Source organism: Macrotis lagotis, chromosome 1 (genome assembly GCF_037893015.1).
Source record: "Macrotis lagotis isolate mMagLag1 chromosome 1, bilby.v1.9.chrom.fasta, whole genome shotgun sequence".
Lineage (NCBI taxonomy): Eukaryota > Metazoa > Chordata > Mammalia > Peramelemorphia > Peramelidae > Macrotis > Macrotis lagotis.
The window spans coordinates 294,310,003-294,328,100 of NC_133658.1; the positions used below are offsets into that span (position 1 = coordinate 294,310,003).

The 18,098-nt window shown below is 39.9% G+C and overlaps 2 protein-coding genes across 4 annotated transcripts; one reads left to right on the forward strand and one right to left on the reverse strand.

Moving 5' to 3' along the window:
- Positions 1–123: 123 nt before the first annotated feature.
- POLE3 (DNA polymerase epsilon 3, accessory subunit) lies at positions 124–3,572 on the reverse strand. The gene is made up of 4 exons (XM_074211132.1): positions 3,336–3,572; positions 3,162–3,247; positions 1,957–2,075; positions 124–1,721 (listed from the first exon to the last, which is right to left on the reverse strand). The coding sequence occupies exons 1-4, from the start codon at positions 3,399–3,401 to the stop codon at positions 1,549–1,551; spliced, it is 444 nt and encodes a 147-aa protein (XP_074067233.1). The 5' UTR covers positions 3,402–3,572; the 3' UTR covers positions 124–1,548.
- On the forward strand, positions 3,181–15,780 carry C1H9orf43 (chromosome 1 C9orf43 homolog). 3 transcript variants are annotated; one of them, XM_074211129.1, is made up of 12 exons: positions 3,181–3,270; positions 4,992–5,190; positions 5,289–5,424; positions 8,280–8,367; positions 9,512–9,627; positions 10,250–10,349; positions 10,832–10,989; positions 11,630–11,765; positions 13,633–13,696; positions 13,997–14,082; positions 14,438–14,525; positions 15,078–15,780. In XM_074211129.1, exons 2-12 carry the CDS (start codon positions 4,992–4,994, stop codon positions 15,461–15,463), a joined length of 1,557 nt encoding a protein of 518 aa, XP_074067230.1. In that variant the 5' UTR covers positions 3,181–3,270; the 3' UTR covers positions 15,464–15,780. The 3 variants fall into 3 exon arrangements, with proteins under 3 accessions (XP_074067230.1, XP_074067232.1, XP_074067231.1); XM_074211131.1 differs by having other exon boundaries at positions 15,090–15,780; XM_074211130.1 differs by lacking the exon at positions 3,181–3,270 and adding an exon at positions 3,732–3,799.
- Positions 15,781–18,098: the final 2,318 nt, after the last annotated feature.

The window sequence follows — 18,098 nt, forward strand, 5'->3', positions numbered from 1 at the left end:
CTGCTGGTCATCCAAGGTGCTGCAAATATGGTTCCCTTATTACAAAATACAGAAGATTCAATGAAGAGATCAATTCTTTCAAAGAATCATCATGAACAGATGTGGAACAGCAAAAGATAACAATTTTAATAACACTTTTTTATTTATTACAAATCATCACCCCCCCAATATAAAGTGAGAGTCTTCCCCCATTTGTCAACAAACTTGTTCTTATAATCCATTAATGAATGAATGGTAACAGACTATATTTATTAACCTGTCATACTCTGGTTGGAGTGGGGCCACTATTAGTATTTTATACACCAAGAAAAATTAAGACTAGGGAGAGAAGTTGGCAAGAGTTTTTACTCTTAATATTCAAGATAGTTCTTAACAGAGGGACTGAATATGTTCAATGTGAGAGGTCCCCTCTAGGTGTAAACAAGATTTTTTTTTGCCAAGGGGAAAAAGTTCTTCTGGGAGCTTCCAACTTTCAGAAATATTCACTTAACTTGAACATAAAGTACTTGGGAGCAAATGGAAGGGGAGCCTAATAAAAGATGAAGGCCCTATTCAAAACCAGAAGGGTGATTTACTAGAATTATATTCCTAAGCATTATTAGATTTCATTAACAGTTGTTCTATTAAGCTGTCTTTAAAAGACAAGAGTCAAAACTCTGGGATTGAAAGAAAAACTTTACTTTTTTTAAATTAAGCTGAACTGAAGGTCATAAGTTAGGGAAGCAAAGAACAGTCTGGATAAAATGACTCTAATACCTAGAGGAAATGATTTTTGGAGCTTGACATTTGTTAAATAAACAAGCCAAAGACTAATAACAAGATGAGACACTTGTGAGGTTCACTTTAAAATCAAAAGGGACTGTGTAGAAAGTCTGTTTTCAAACTTTTGTTCAGTAGGCATGGGAGGAGGAAGAGAATTTTGAGGTGAAACGCATACTTTACATCAGACCCAATCAATACTCCGCTAATATAGGGAAGTACAAACCTCAAAGTATATTAAAAAAAAAGTACTAAGTAGAGTATGGCAAATGGAACCAAGCTCCAAACTCAGCAAGAGAAATTAATCAGTTATCAATCACATAAAGCAGAACTTTGACGAAAGTTACTTTCAAAGGGAAAAGACTTTCATTACTCTTTCAATGAGATATAATCAATCTATCACAGGCTACTCAGGCTGAGTTCAAATCTCCAATTTTCAGCGGCCTCTACAGTCACTAAATAATAGATAACATGAAATTTGGGTCATAAAACAGGAAGTGAAATATAGGAATCTTGTACATATTTCCCCATTAAAAATCTGATTAAATGGAAATTCATAACCTACCTTGTCAAAAGATCACAATTTATGGATTATGCAAAACAAAATTGGAAAGTTCTCTTTAGACATCTGGTTTGAGGATTATTCAGTAAGTTCTTAGGTCCTCATATATATGAACATTCTTAGCTGAGGAAAAGGCCACAGAATTCTCTATCAAACAGTACATTAGAGGCAATAGGGTCGAATCCAAAGTTTCTTCTCATCTGACTTGCCAATTCTCTCCATGAAGTTCAATTGTCAACCTCTTCTTCATCATTCTGCTCCTCCTCTTCCATTCTTTCATCATCCTCGTCGTTATCATCTTCCCTGCTCTTGTCTTGCTCTTCAGAATCTGTTCTTTTGTCTTTATCCTTCTTCTTTTGCTCAGAAGCTTCCTTTTTACCTTTCTGTTCTCGCCTATATGCTAACAATAAAAGGAAGCTATCATTAGGCAAAGATAAATGAACAGAACCAAATCATCTCACTCTAATAACTTGTTACCTTTCTAAAGTAGGAATTCGAAGGGATCTGAGACAGGTTCAAATGAAGACACATCCAATAAATACTAAATATTAGGTCCAACTGGTTAAACACATGACCACCACCTTAGTAAGGAGCTATGTCTACCCACCCAAAAAAGAAAAAACAGGGGTTGTTACCATCTAGTGCTTCTTTCAAAGGGGAAATGAATCGTTGAAATTCCATCTCTTCCATTGCTGATAGTACATCACCAGCATTTAGGGTCTTCCGTTTTCCTTTCATTGCAAAGTTGTTTGCACTTGGAAAAAAATGGAGAGATGAATTATCTTGGTCACCTCCTATCTCAAGATATTTAAAGGCAATTGACAGGGGTGTTTAAGCAAATCTGCTGGCCTGACCAAATTCTGATCAAGGGAGAATACCTGTAGCTCCAAACTTACAAAACATAATTAAACTCTAGTCTGATAAAGGAAAGAAAATGTGAAAGATACCAGGTGAAGCTACCTACCTCCAAGATGATGTTACAGTGAAATGTCTGCTCTTATTAACACTTAAATTTCTAATGCAGTGAACTTTGCTCCTACTGAGGCTTGGGGGTGGTTAAGCTCAGCTCTTGAAGGAGGAAGCATGGCATAATAGAAGGAGAACTCAAACTAGACTAAGAGATAGGACATTGGGGCAACTAGGTGGCGCACCGGCCCTGGAGTCAGGAGTACCTGGGTTCAAATCTGTCTCAGACACTTAATAATTACCTAGCTTGTGTGGCCTTGGGCAAGCCACTTAACCCCATTTGCCTTGCAAAAACCTAAAAAAACAAAATAGGAAATCTGGGTTCAATTCCTAATGTTGTTAATTTGTTGTGGGACCTTTAGCAAATTTCATCACTAAGTCTACTTGAGAGTGAAGAGGCTTTACTAGATTATCTCCAAGTTCAAGTCAACCTATATTTCTTAGTAATTTAAATGTGTAAAACTGAGGCAGATACTTAGAGAAGGACCCTCACTGGGGCCATAGGGCACTCTCAGTTGGGCAAACTTCCTCCAGAAATCAAACCAACCCCTTTCTCTGAAACTTAATTTTTAGAGAGCTGCCTAGGGCCCTGGGAGAGATTAGGGATCTGAAACTGAACTTGAACCTGGGTGCTTCTGCACTCTCCGTGTATAAGCCAAGAAGCTTCTGAGCATAGAAAATCCAAAAAACTTATCATTTTTACACAAATACAAAAATGATCTGAGGAGGAAGACGGAGTCCTGAGGGAGCTGCAGGTTCGGTAAGGTCCGTTCTGGGCCTAGGGGAGGGGGGGCCGGCAGCGCGCGGGGCTCCGGCGGGGAGGCTCCAGCGCGCGTGCGCCCCGCGCGGGCTCTCCCCGGCCTCCGTCTCTCACCAGGAGGTGGCGTAGAGCACGAACACGCTGGCGGCCCGAGAGATGGCGCTTCGGGCCTCTTTGGAGATGTTGACGCCGTCGGGGAGCTGCAAGGGGAGACGGCACCGGGGTTAGTGGGGTGCGTCCCGGCCCCAGCCCCAGCCCCGGCCCCAGCCCCGGCCCGACTCCGCTCACAGCCTCCTTGATGATCCTGGTGATGACGGCATTGGGAAGGTTCAGGTCCTCCGGCCTTTCCGCCATGGCCGCCTCGCCCCTGGCCTCCCCGGAGGAGCCGCAATAATGGCAGCGCCCACGGCCTCCCGGGCAGGGCGGCGGTTGCGCCCGGACTGGCGCCGGTGGCGTCTCTCGCTAAAGGAGCCGCCCCGGCGTCCGTACTTCCCGCCCCGGCCGCGTGTCCCGCCCGGGCTTCCGTTCCGGCCCCGCCCCCCGCCTCGGCGCGCTCCGCGAGCCGCGCCGGCCTCGTGCCCTCGCCACTCAGGACGTCCCCCGATGGATCTCCGCCAATCCGAGGCCCGCTGGGCCCGGTCGGAAACCCCGAAAGCCCCGCCCTTCTGGTCCTGCCCCATGGTCCCTCGCGCGGTTGCCTAGAGACGCGTTCCGCGCTCCGGGTCGCGCAGACGTAGCTGCCTGCGTCTCAGGTCGGCCCCGAGCCCTCGCCGGCCCTCCTCCGCGCTCCCCGCTCCTCGCGGCCCTGCCCCGGCCCCGGGCCCTCCTCCGAGGCCGGCCTAGCCGCCCCCCCCACTCTGCTCCCGCGCCCCTTACCCCGCCGTGGCGGCTCGTGTCTGGCGCTGACCCGGCCCATTTTTTCCGACCTTGGTTGAGATTTCTCCCCAGGGCAGAAGCGCACTTTTGAAGCGATTTATGATCTACTCACCCAGCCATGCAGCCCCTGCGTGTCCCTTCGACCCGCTTCCTTTCCCATTACTCCGCTATCGCTGCCTCCATGTTCTCGACTCCTATTCTCTGGCGTCCCAAGATGCCCGAATCCTCGTGTCTTTAAGCTTGACTTCCAAATTTTGCTCCTTTTTTTTTTTTTAAAGATTTTTGCAGGGCAATGGCATTAAGTGACTTGCCCAAGGCCACACAGCTAGGTAATTATTAAGTGTCTCAGGTCGGATTTGAACTCGGGTCCACCTGACTCCAAGGCAGGTGCTCTATCCACTGAACCACCCAGCCACCCCCTTTCACTCCTTTTCTTACAAGAGCCTCAGGACTAGGCTTCTGCTTCCTTTGGCTGCAGAAAATTTCCATTGGAGATGTTTATTCTTTTAGATGTTTTAAGTAACAGTAGCACCTACCATTATGGATGGTATATTAACTTGTGAGGAAAAATGAAATATGTGTGAAAATGTGTTAAAACATAGAATTCCCCCCAAATTGCAAGATAATTCCATATTTTTACTCATTTTATAGGATAACGGGATTTAGAATCAGAAGGGAATTAATTTATAGATCACCATTTGACCCCTTCATTTTACTTAGGAATAAAAACTGAGGTAGAAGGAGGAGAATTTACTTATCCAAAGTCATAGAATTAATAAACAGCTGGACCTTCAAACTAGACCATCTGATTCCAAATCCAGAGTTCTTTTCACTATACTTTTGTTTATCTGCCTCTATCAGTATTGTATTTAGTTTGCCGTCTGCAAATTTCTCTTTAATTTCACTAAGGATTTCTAAACCATCTACCCCCTTGGTCATTCTAATGCTTCTTTTTTTTGAAGTGATAAAGGTATTCAGAATCAAGATCGGGGCTACACGTTGCCTTGCAGATAAAACTATCAAACCTGTGTAATGTTCCTTAGCTTCTTTAATTCTTGTTTTCCTTAGATGGCTAATGATCTTGAGGTTGGTTTCTGTGGTAAACCTGTGATAAATACCAGCTTGCCAGATCTGAGTCAACTGGATGAGAGCACTTGCCCACACCTTGTTTGCCAGCATCCACAATGTTGGGAAACAGTGCGAAGGCTTTCAAAGGGCCATCCTCGAATTCTTCAACCAGTTTCCAGCCCTTCCAGGAAAAGTGAAGGTGAATTCACAAGGCCCTTTTCACATTTGTCCTAAGACCCATACTTGGTATTTTTGAGATCCTTTCTGACCAGTTTTTATTCTGGCCTGCTTTTCTAGATGAACTGCCAACTCTCAAGATAATAGACTTATCTTTTCCTGATTCTTCCATTTTGCCCAAGAGAACCAACTATTCAGATCCCTTGTTCTCCAAGCATCCTAATTCTTTGATTGAAGAAATGGATGTAAAAAGCAGGTGAATCATCATGGAAACACCAGAAACCATGTACCTTAGAATCCCAGGTGGTTATTTTTTAGAGCCATACTCCAGAATTTGATAAGCCACTTTAAGAAAAGAAGGAATTTGCCTTGTCAAAGTGGGCCTGCCACAAGAAGAAAGTGTAATATTCCACTAATGAAGGGAAGTGATCTGTAGATATTGAGGCATGGGAAAGAAATATTCTCCTTTATGTGTTGCAATAGAACTGCTAAATTAAAGTGTATCTAGTCATTTATAGCAAATTAAGAATTTTCAGGATGTTAATTTCTTGCATTCCTCTAAGTGCTTCAAGCTTGAAACTGTATTGTAAGCTCTGGGAGGCAGAGAGGTAGTTTTTGCATTTATGTATGGCTCATAGTTAATTAGATGCACAATAAAATTTGAATTGAAAAGTGGATCTTTGAGTCAAGCTTTATGAGGTAGGGTAAAATTGAGGAAAGGATAAGATCATTTTCAAGTTCTCTAGGACTTGAACTCTGGAGAAAAGAATGGAACATTGTCTCTCCCATTATGTAAAAGTAGACATGGGGCTGGCATGCATTCACACTTTTCTCCTGGCCTAAAGTTGTAGTGCAGAGTTGACAGGGAACTATTACATTAAGTTAATCCTGGCAGTTCAACTATATTAATGTATGCCTTATCTAACCCTTATTTTCCATTTTTGTGACTTACATTCAGACTTATAAGGGCACCAACTCTTATGCAGACTCTATGCACTCTATGTACCAAGCCACGTAGCTGTTAACAGGAGTTAACAATATCTTCCTAACTGGTTTCTGCCGTTTCTTTCAGTTCAACTTGTATAAACCTAGACCAGATTGATTTTCTTTTTAATTCTAAATTTTATTTTTCCCCTGGTTACTTGAAAAAATAAGTTTCAATATTCACTTCCAAAATCTTGAATTCTAAGTTCTCTACCTTCCTCCAGCCCCATTGAGAAAGCAAGTTACTTGGTATAGGTTAAAAATGTATTGTCATGAAAAAGATTACTATAATAGTCATGCTATAAAAGTAAACATTCCCCCCTCCAAAAAAAGGGAAAATTTAAGAAAAATAAAATGGAAAAAACCCTATTCTTCAGTCTGAGTTCAGATACCATCAGTTCTGTCCTTAGGGATCCTAGGTCCTTCAGAGTTCTCTTGGGTCACAGCATTACTGTGAAAAGGTAGGTCATTCACAGCTGATCATCCTGGAATATTACTGGTGGGTTTTTTTTTTTTTTTTTTTTTAGGGTTTTGCAAGGCAATGGAGTTAAAATGATTTGCCCAAGGTCACACAGCTAGGTAATAAGTGTCTGAGGTGAGATTTGAACTCAGTTCCTCCTGACTCCAGGACAGGTGCTCTATTCACTGCTCCACCTAGCTGCCCCCTGGCAGTTTTTATAAAGTACATTTCCCATTGCATCTGTTCATGTAAGTTTTGTACAGACTGATTTTCTTATAACATTAATTAGCATGTCTTCCCTCAAAAATTTTCACAGGCTTCTCATTGCTCAAAGCCAAAACTTTGATTTGTCATTCTTTTGACTCCTTCTCCAACTTCATCTCCCACTGTTCTCCTACTTGAACCTTACTTATACTTACTCTTTAGCTAAATTAATTTGCTCATTGTTTTCTCATCACTCTGTTCTGATTTTCACCTCTGTCCCCTCAATTATATTGTTCATACTACTTGGCTCATACTCCCTAGACCTCTCAGCTTATTTGTGTCCTATCCTTTTTTTAAAAAAGTACTTTAAAAAATTTACTTTTTATTATTTTTTTTACTTTTTTGCAAGGCAGTGGGGTTAAGTGACTTGCCCAGGGTCACACAGCTAGCTAAGTGTCTGAGGTCTGATTTGAACTCAGGTCCTTCTGACTCTAGAGCTGCTGCTCTAACCATACAATACCTAGCTGCCCCATGTCCTATCCTTTTAACAGTTACACTTACAAATTAAATTTGCTCATTCCTTTAAGAGTTACAAGACTCTATGCAAAACCTATGAGGGAAATATTTTAAATATTTCCATTTCTGTATGAGGGAACCTGACACTGAGAAGGATGGAGTGCTTTGCACAGTCACATATTCAGTAAGTGAGCTATGACCTGAATCCAGATCTCTTGAATTCAGTCTGACACACACTCCACTTCACTGGACTGCTTTTCTAGTCCCAAGTAAAGTTCTCCTGTCTCTATGAAATCCTACTTGATTTTTTTCTTTTATGAGTGATTGGTCTTGCCATTTCCTCAGAACTCCTGTTAACAGCTACGTGGATTGGTGCATAGAGTGTCAGCCCTGGAGTCAGGGAGGTATATCTTTCTGGGTTCAAATCTGGCCTCACTTAGTAGCAGTGTGACTCTGGATAAGTCACTTAACCCTGTTTGCCTCAAGTTTTCTCATCTATAAAATGAGCTAAGAAGAAAATGGCAACAACTCTGTCTCTGCCAAGAAAATACCAAATGGAGTCATGAAGAGTGGTACATGATTGAAAATGAAAAGAACAATTCATTATATAGCTAACACATACTGCCTTTGATTTATCATGTATGTTTTCTATCTTCCAACTAGAATAAATCTCTTGAGGACAGTGACAGTATCTTCTACTTCCTTGCATCCTAAGCATGTGTCCTACACATAGTAAATGTTCCTTCCATACCTTCTGTTGATCATGATGCATTTCTTTATCACTGGATTAGAAGGCTGAGATTAAAAAGGGAAACCATAAATTAGGGAGGTATTATATAGAAATGTTATTGCTATAAGCATAAGAAAGGGTTGCTCCAAGATCTTCCCTCAATTAGCCTTTATTTTCCTCTCATGTTTTCCAATAACTCTTTTATGTCTCTTTTCAGTTTGGAAGAATCACATTCATCAGGATTTAGATCTCTGAGAGCCTTCTGTGAACAGAGTTATGCCCAGAAGCCTCAAAAATCTGTTAGAGTAAGTCATAAAAACAAATATTCCACATATGTAGTATATGTTCCTCTAGCTGAGCAACATAGAATTGAATAAAATGTGTTACCCTTATTTACCATCATATATATATATACACACATACATACACATACATATACATATACATATACATATACATATACATATATATATATATATACATATATATATATATGTATATATATATATATATATATATGTATTTGCAAGGCAATGGGGTTAAGTGGTTTGCCCAAGGCCACACAGCTAGGTAATTATTAATTAAGTGTCTGTGGCTGGATTTGAACTCAGGCACTCCTGACTCCAGGGCTGGTGCTCTATCCACTGCGCCACCTAGCTGCCCTTAACATTCTATATTCTTGGGTGGGTGGCAAGGTATATCTTTCTGAAGAAAATTCATTTTCCTGAGTTCAAATTTGTATACTTACTAGCTGTTTGACTCTGGGAAAGTCACTTAACCCTCTTTGTCTCAGTTTTCTCATCTGTAAAGTGAGCTGAGAAAGAAATAGCAAACTACTCTAGGATCTTTGTCAAAAAAACTCCAGATGATTCATGAAGAGTGAATTATGCCTGAAAAAACTGAATAACACCTATATTTTTGTGTAGTATATGTTTCATGACTAAAGAAAGCCCTAAACCCCAAAGTATACAAAATCCTCTTGGGGAGATCATTGATAAGACATATAATATATAATTATATAATATATAATATAATTACTAGAGGCACTGTTAACTAATAGAAAACATACTAGAATTAGATCTCAGTTTAAATCCTAGTTTCATCACTTAATTTGGATGTGACCTGTAATCTCACTGAACCTGAGTTTTGTCTTCTATAAAAATGATAATAATAATACTTTTATGTACTTCATAGAGTTATTGTGAGGTTCTAATATGGAAAATTATATTGTGAGGTTCTAAGTATTTATAATATTTATTATATATATTTATAAGTATATACTTTAAAACTATACTATTTACTATATGATATAAATGTCAGCTACTATGGTTATTATTAATATCTCTGTCTCCTATACCACTTGTATACTTATTTGGAATTGAGTACCTGGGTCTTATCAGCCTGGTGGGTAAATTAGCATTGCTTATATATTTTTTTTTTTGGTTATAGCTCCCGGTGCAGAATTTGAATGCAACACATCTTCCCAAATATCCCTGTGGTAGGAATTTGCTTATGGTATGGATTCCAGAGAAACAAGTGAAACACAAGAAGCCTGACCAGAAAGAGTGAGCACTGTTCCTAGCTTTAGATCTTCTACCTGTATGAAGCTCCTAGGAATGCTCTAACATTAGGTTTCTCTGGTAAACATTTTTCAAAACAGAAATTAAAATTGCCCCTCAACCTCCTCTCCCCCTACTTGTCAGGAGTAATCCACAGATCTGCTTTCTTTAGGCAGATCCTTTCTTAACCATTTTACCTCAACTCTAAATCCAATCAAACACAGATTAAGTCCCCAGAAGTACTTTTGTACAAAGTGTGCTATAATTCCACATAGCAGATCTAAAAGGGCTCTTTGACCTCTGAAGGTGAAACAGGAAAATAATAACTCTTGTAACTGTTGGGACTCTTAAACTCTGATTGAGGGATGTTAAAGGTACTGAGCCAAGAAGCAATGACCTGACATACCAGACCCTATCATCTTGGTACATACTTCTGCACAGGCCTTACCATTGAATTCAAGTCTCTTGGATGGTTTGTGTGAGAGAGAGCAATTAGCACCATTCTCAACTAACATTATGGATGAGGCCTCATCATTTTCTGACTAATCATTATTGTATTTAAGGTATCTGGGAGTGGGTAGAGAAGTCCCTGGACAGCTTATAATTCATAGATCTCTTTATGCTTCAGTTTGCACAGATTGAACCCGGATAAGGAGTTGTTTGTACCCTTGAAGATCAGTAAAATTATGCCATGCCAGGAGGAAATGAACAAAAGAGCAATTCTGAAGGTTGTAAATTCTATGTTTAGTCTTACTGATCAAACTGTTGATGCTTTTGTTCTGTTAGTTTAGATTTTTTTATTCTCACTAGTTCTCTTTAGCCCTCAATTAAGGAAAGCGTTTAAGAGATGTCTTCCTCTAGATGAAGTCACCAAGCTTCCCTCCCTTCCAAAAATCTCTTCCCTTATCTATTTATGCTTATCCATCTAGGAAGAAAAGCTTTTTTGTAGCTCTTTCTAGAGGAGATAGCCTTGAGTACCAGGAGAGATGACCCAAGGTTAGCTGGCTTCTAGACGACCTGTTGGGAGACAGGATAAGGTGTTGTATGGGAAGTGAAAAGTTGTGCAAAATAATACAGGAATTGTTCTTGGAGAAAGTAAGGGATAAGTTAGGATTGTTATAAAGTTAGTGTATTGATTGGAAGAAATAGGAACCCTAGGGTAGTGATAGGAAAATGAGAGAGATGTTTTCAATATTTGTTTCTATTCAAGAAAAAGGAATCCACACAAGTCCCTACTGGTGGGCAACCCTGTTATACCCAGTTGATTCATCAGTGGCTAAAGGTCTCCCCATCTCCAGGCAGCTTAACTTCACAACTGGAATCCTTTCCTTCCTGGGACTTCATATTCCCCCAGCATTCATCAATGAGGTGAGCATTCCTTAGAGCATAGCTTGGTGTAATGATGCACTTGGAATCAGAAAGACTTGAGTTTGAATCCTCCTTCTGACACTTATTAGCTGTTTGACCTTAGGATCACAGCCTTTCTCTGGTCTTAGATTTTCCTCTGTAAAATGAGAATAATAATCACACCTATTTTATAGGAATATTGGCAGAGTTAAATGAGATAATGTATAAAAAGTACTTTGCACTCCTTAAAGTGTGATAGAAATGTTGAATTTTTTCCTTAATCTTTTCTCCTTTCCTCCCATTCCTCCTTATCCTCTTCTTCTCCTTTCCTCCTTCCCCCAACTTCTCTTCCTTCTTTTCTAGCCCTCCTTCCTCTTTTCTGTGAAGACCTGCTTCTTTCTGAGCCATGAAGGATAAGTATAATGTTTGTCCCTTCCTAATCTCTTTCAAGTTTTGCCTTAGGTTCATAACTAGCACAAATAGGCAGTTGCACCTAGATAAGTATCTCTAGATAGTTTTGCAGACAGAGCACTGGTTTGTGCAGACCTCTTTCATAATTTAGACAGGGAAATTTCACTGACCTATTAATTATTTTTAACATCTTATTCATAATCTTTCAGAATAGAACTACTATTTACTTTCTGTTTATCCTTCCTCTCAGTTCTTTGTCTGATGAAGAGAAAACAATTTCAAGCATGGATTATCTGGACATGCTAAGAGAAGATAGCCTTTCTCAGAAAGGCTTTAGATCATCTAAGAAAAAGATGATTATGTCTGTACAGAGAATAAACCTTCAAGTAAGAGCACAGAGGGGAAGATATTTCTCTTCAGAATGGTTAGATTAATTCATAACTCCACCAACAGTGCATCAATGTCCCAATCTTCCCATAGCCTCTCCAACATTGATCGTTTTCCCTTTTTGTCATCTTAGCCAATCTGATAGGTATGAGGTGGTACCTCATAGTTTTAATTTGTATTTCTCTAATTAATATTGATTTGGAGCATTTTTCTATATGACTACATATAGCTTTAATTTCTTTGTATGAAAATTGTCTGTTCATATCCCTTGACCATTTGTCAGTTGCAGAATGATATGGGCTACACTGATGAACTACAGTGATTTGGAAGTGTAAAAGTTCTGGACATGCATATAAAATGATTTGGAAGTTTAAAAGTTCTGGACATGCATATAAAATGACTTGGAAGTTTAAAAGTTCTGGACATGCATATAAAATGACTTGGAAGTCAAAAGTTCTGGACATGCATATAAAATGACTTGGAAGTTTAAAAGTTCTTGGACACACATCATGTGCCTTGTGTATAATATGATAGCAATTAGCAATTTTTTTTGATATTGTAGCATGGAAAATTTTTAATGTTGGAACTGTCCTCATTCTCTGATATTAGAATTTTAATGGAATTTTACCTTTTTTTGGCCTGTGGTTTTTAAGTGTTCATTGTTTTAGTTTCCTGCCTTTGTTAGAGTATTAAGTTCACATCGCTTCTAAATATTTAGACTTTTTGAGCTCAAAGAGATTTTATTGCAAATTCTTCATCTAGAGGAGGAAACTAAAGCTCAGAGAGAAGTGATCTAGTTAAAGTTACATAACTAGTTAGTGACTTAGTTTAGACTAGAACCTTAACTTCTAGCTCAGCTCTTTCTGTTATATCATACTTATTCTAGCAAGGATCATCTTGCTCCTAGGATTGGAATGCTACTGAAGTTCTTTACTCAAGGCAGTGAGTGGACCTTGGTCCCACCACCTAGAGTAGCCCAGTTACTAATGACAGGGAGTGTGTTCTGAACCATGTTTAGCCAGGGTCATTGAGAAAACCTATGTGATGCTGGAAATAACCCTCATCTAAGTTGCTGTAATTTAGGAAATATGCTCTCAATCCAAGGTACCAGTAGTAACTAAGGACTTCTGTGAGGGCAGAGGAAAGATAACTTGTAAGACTGTCTACAGCTGATCTTAGCTAAGAAAAGGGCGCAACTAGCACCCCTTTCCCCCAAAGGTTTAACTTCTCCATGGTGGAATGATATAGAAGAAGAAGGAAAAGTGAATCAGCAAAATTCTAGGTAGAAGAGAGTCTTGAGAAAAGACAATGTTTTTGTTTTAGTTTTTTTCTCCTACAATTGTATTCCTTCACAGTATGGACAGTGAATTTTAGCTCTTCAGCACACTTCCTGTCTCTTTTTCACACTAACACTTTGTAATACAGTGCAGTACACAGTCTTCTTCTAAGGACTCAGCCTTATGAAGAGGTGACCCTGGGTTCTAGAAGACTGTGTCAAGCACCAGTCAAACTGGGAAATATACCAGGCTGGAAAGGTTTTGAGTTTGAGTTCTGTGACAAGCTTAGATGTCTTTTTTTTTTTGGTTGAGGACTAAGCTACTTGGTCCCTGTGAAATTTAGGGAAGCTTACTCATTATGAAATTGGACACTATCATAAAACTTGTTTCCTAAGGCATAGCAGGATTAAATTTTGTGTCTATAGAGGGACCCCAGATCTTTCAGGTATTGAAATAATAGACATATTGAGGTATGGGTTCTAGGGCCTCAGTACATGTTTGTTAAATGAAATAACTTGGGAAGAGTTGTATAATAAGGATCGAAGCAAAAGAACCCATTCAAATGGGAGCTTTTCTTATTTTTCTTCAGAGTCCAGTGATGAGCTATCCATCAAATAAAAGAATGGCCAGAACAACTCCTAAGCTGATAACAGGTAGAGCTGTAGGGGCTCAACTCAGATGCAGGAGTGATCCACACTGGCTCTAAAGAATTGTCTGGAGCACTTTTCATACACTGTCCTAGTCTCTTGACCTGGAGAGGGAGAGGGAGAGGGGTTGTGTGTCTGTGTGTGTGTGTGTGTATGGGGGGGGGGCTCCACCCTCCCCTCCCCCAGGCTGCCATCTTGCTTATGTTCTAGACTGAGAGGACCAGCTATTATTAACAAGGGGTAAAATGGGAGCTAAGGGGTGAAATGTAAGGTGACAGAAGAATAGTTTGACTTTCTTCTCACTAGGTCTCAAGATTCCACTGCAGAAAATTGACAAAGCTTATAGAAAGCCAAGCCTTTCAAAGAGTGAGATACCCCAAACTTCAGAAATGGTAAGTGATGTTGAGGGTACCCTAGGGATGAGGATATTTCTGAAGTGTCTGCTTCTGGATAATGGGGGAAAGTTTGAGTCTGTCCTCATTTCAGACAGCCAGAATAATCAAATGAAGGTGGATATTCTTAAGTACCTAGGATATCCAATCATGGAGTGAACACAAGATGATAAGATGTTCCACAATTTCTGAGCATCTCCTGTGTCTTATTTTAGATGCTGGGTTTATTTGAAAAGTCCTTTTAGTATCCAAGAATGTTTCAGATCTCTTTTTTTTCTCATTTTGATAACTCTCACAAGCAATCACACATCTGATCTTATGTGCATATAGACCTATTGAATCATTTGGATTTCAGGGACTCAGAGAGGTATCAAAGAAGAACAGAGAGGTTTTGGAATTACATCAAGTATCCATCAGTGGCAGCTTATTTTCTCAAATAGACAGTAAGTGGCTGGTTGGGATGAGACTAAGTGGTAGAGGGTAGGGAAAACAGTCCTGGGGACCAGGATGGAACCTGCCTCCTTCAGGTGGAACTTCCCTGGACTCCCTTCCCTTCCCTTCCCTTCCCTTCCCTTCCCTTCCCTTCCCTTCCCTTCCCTTCCCTTCCCTTCCCTTCCCTTCCCTTCCCTTCCCTTCCCCCTTCCCTTCCCTTCCCTTCCCTTCCCTTCCCTTCCCTTCCCTTCCCTTCCCTTCCCTTCCCTTCCCTTCCCTTCCCTTCCCTTCCCTTCCCTTCCCTTCCCTTCCCTTCCCTTCCCTTCCCTTCCCTTCCCTTCCCTTCCCTTCCCTTCCCTTCCCTTCCCTTCCCTTCCCTTCCCTTCCCTTCCCTTCCCTTCCCTTCCCTTCCCTTCCCTTCCCTTCCCTTCCCTTCCCTTCCCTTCCCTTCCCTTCCCTTCCCTTCCCTTCCCTTCCCTTCCCTACCCTTCCCTGTCCCTCTGTTGCTTATGGGGATTTAGGAAAAGACAAAAATACCAGTTGAGGCTTGATTTTTCTTTCAGATTTGATCTCAGACAAGGAAAAGCAGGAAGGAAGCAGTGAAGAGGAAGATAACATTCCCATCCAGACGCAAATGTGGGAGTTTGAAGCTCAGAAAGTGAAACCAGAGGAAACTTCTAAGGCTCCCTTAGCTGTCAATGAAAAGAAGTTGAAGGAAGAACATTTAAGGCTCATACAGATTGAAGAGGAAGATAACATTCCCATCCAGACACAAATGCGGGAGTTTGAAGCTCAGAAAGTGAAACTAGAGGAAACTTCTAAGGCTACCTTAGCTGTCAATGAAAAGAAGTTGAAGGAAGAACATTTAAGGCTCATACAGATTCCTCAGGCTTCTGATGAGGAAGAGGAAAAGGATGAGCCACTCACCCCATCATCTAGCCTAGAGTGAGAATAGGATATTGAAGATGTTAGTCATACTTGTCAGCTCCATTCAAGAGCATAGTCAACCTCTCAGGTTAAGGTTGACTCTGCTTTCCTGGTGGGGAAAAAATTTAGTGTATCTTTTCTCTGGAGCTCTTATGCAGGACTACACTCTGACTATTTACCTTCTCTCCTTCCTGTTTCTGTTAGGTGGCAAGCTATTGAGGAAAGGGGATTGAGAAAATTGAGAGAGATAACATTCCTCTAAGCTAGAAAGGTTGTGTTAATCAAATCTGGATTGCTGTTCTTAAGTGGTTCTGACTTATTAAAATACCCATTTTTCAGTCAGAAGATTCATGTGTCTGTTCTGATGGTGGGATGGTTTGGCATGGGACTGGGAGAGGAATAGGAGCACAGGTGAAATATTTTCTCTAGAAACACCATTTTATGTCTTTTTTCTCTTCTACTAAATTCTTTGAAGTTGAATGAAGTCACTTTTGCTTTCCTTGTTGGAAGGCACAGCACAGAGTGGAGATTGAATTTGTAATTTGTGACCTTGGCCACCAGGGTGACTTCCTCACAGGGTGCATTTCCTAGTGGGAGTGGGATCATTGTCAAATAACATTAAGGACCCCTATTGCTTGACACTAGACTAAGCATGATATAGTAGAAGGAACACTGCTCTAGAATTGGGAAGACAGGTATTCAGATCTTTTGACACTTAGCTATATGATTGTGGGCAAGTCATGTATTTAATCTGTCTGAACCTCAGTTTTCTGTTCCATAAAATGGAAATAACAACAGAGGTAATATTTAATTCATAGGATTATTGTGAGATCTAGGTGAAATTTTATATATAAATAATATTTTGCAAGTTTCAAAAGCAAATTTTTTCTAATTGATATTTTATTTTTCCAATAACATGTTATGAGAGCTTTTCAACATTTATTCACATGCATATTTTTAAGTTATATAATTTCCTTCTACCCTCCCTTTCCACCCCCTTTCCCAGAGGTGAACAGTTTGGTGAATATTGTACTTAAACATTTGTGTTTAACATGTTTACCAGCTTTCTGTTTTCCTTCTAATCTTGGTAGCATCAGTTTATTTAGTGTAAAAACTTTTTAATGTAGTCAAAATCATCTATTTTGAAATTTATAATGTACTCTATTTCTTGTTTGGTCATAAATTTCTTTCCTTTCCATAGATCTGACAGATAGAATATTTCTTGATCTGTTAATAGGGCTATGGTATTTCCCTTCATGTCTAAATCCTGTACCCATTTTGACTTTATTTTGGTGTAGGGTGTGAGTTATAACTCTATGCCTAGTTTTTGCCATACTATTTTCTAGTTTTCCCAACAATTTTTGTCAAATAGTGAGTTCTGTTTCTTTTGAACCTGTCCTAATCCACTGATCCACTCTATTTCTTAACCAGTACCAGGCAGTTTTGCTGCTTTATAGTATAGTTTTAGATCTGGTAGAGCCAAAAGAGCAGTTATTAAGAAAAAGGTTATTAGAAATAATGATTGAGGGGGGCTAGGTGGTGCAGTGGATAGAGCACCGGCCCTGGAGTCAGGAGTACCTGAGTTCAAATCTGTCTCAGACGCTTAATAATTACCTAGCTATGTGGCCTTGGGCAAGCCACTTAACCCTATTTGCCTTGCAAAAAAAAAAAAAAAGAAATAATGATTGAAAGAACTCTACTTCTATTGTGCTTCAACTTATAGGAAAATAATACATATTGAGTTTCAAATTGAGTATATATCTAATTTTAGATTTGGGGAAATTCAGAATGAGTTTTAATTTAAAGCTAGGGTGGTGGAGGTGGAGATGTGCTTCCCTGTGTTCTTTTCCCAAAGCTTGAAGTCAGAGTTTAAGAGATCATCTAGATTCCCTGCTCCTTGGTCCCTTATTTTAGAGATTATTTATCAAGCCCAGAGAGCTTAGTGGCACAACTAGGAACTCTGAGATTCTAGAGTCAACATCCTAGATGTTGAGCTTTTGAGACTCCACCTTCTTATTTTACAGATGAAGAAGAATGAACCTCAGAGAAGTGACTTGTCCAGAGTCACACAGGTAGTAAGTGGCAGCAGTAAGTCGAACTCATTTCCTTTTCTCCAAGTTCAGTGCCCTTTCTCCTGTATCTCAAGGTTCAGATCCACTAGCCTCTATGCCACTGGTATTTCTATTGAATGATGTCCTTTCACAATTCTCCTTGGCAAATGTTTTAATTCCAGATTGGTTTCCCTCTAGCTGGAATGGTTTTCTTATCCCATCTCTACTTGTGAGTTGCCTTTCCCTGCTATTAATTGGAATATATTCCATTTGGAATGATAATTCATCAGCCTAAAACAAGCAGAAATAGGAAGGTATGTCTATCACTTCTCTTCTCCCCACCTGCCTTTTCACTAAATTCTAAAGCCATACCAAAAATGATTTTTTGTAATTTATGCCATTTTTCAACTCTATTAATTACATTTAATTGAATATTCATGAATTGGGAAAATGAAGTTTTATGTGTATAATTTTTTCTGTTATCTTCCAGCGCTGCCCCCTGATAATGAGAACTTAGGTGACCCATGGTGGGAGGGAAGGAGGGAATAGGTGATAGAAGAGAGGGAAGATTGAGGAGAGGGTACTCAGATACAACACTTTTGAACA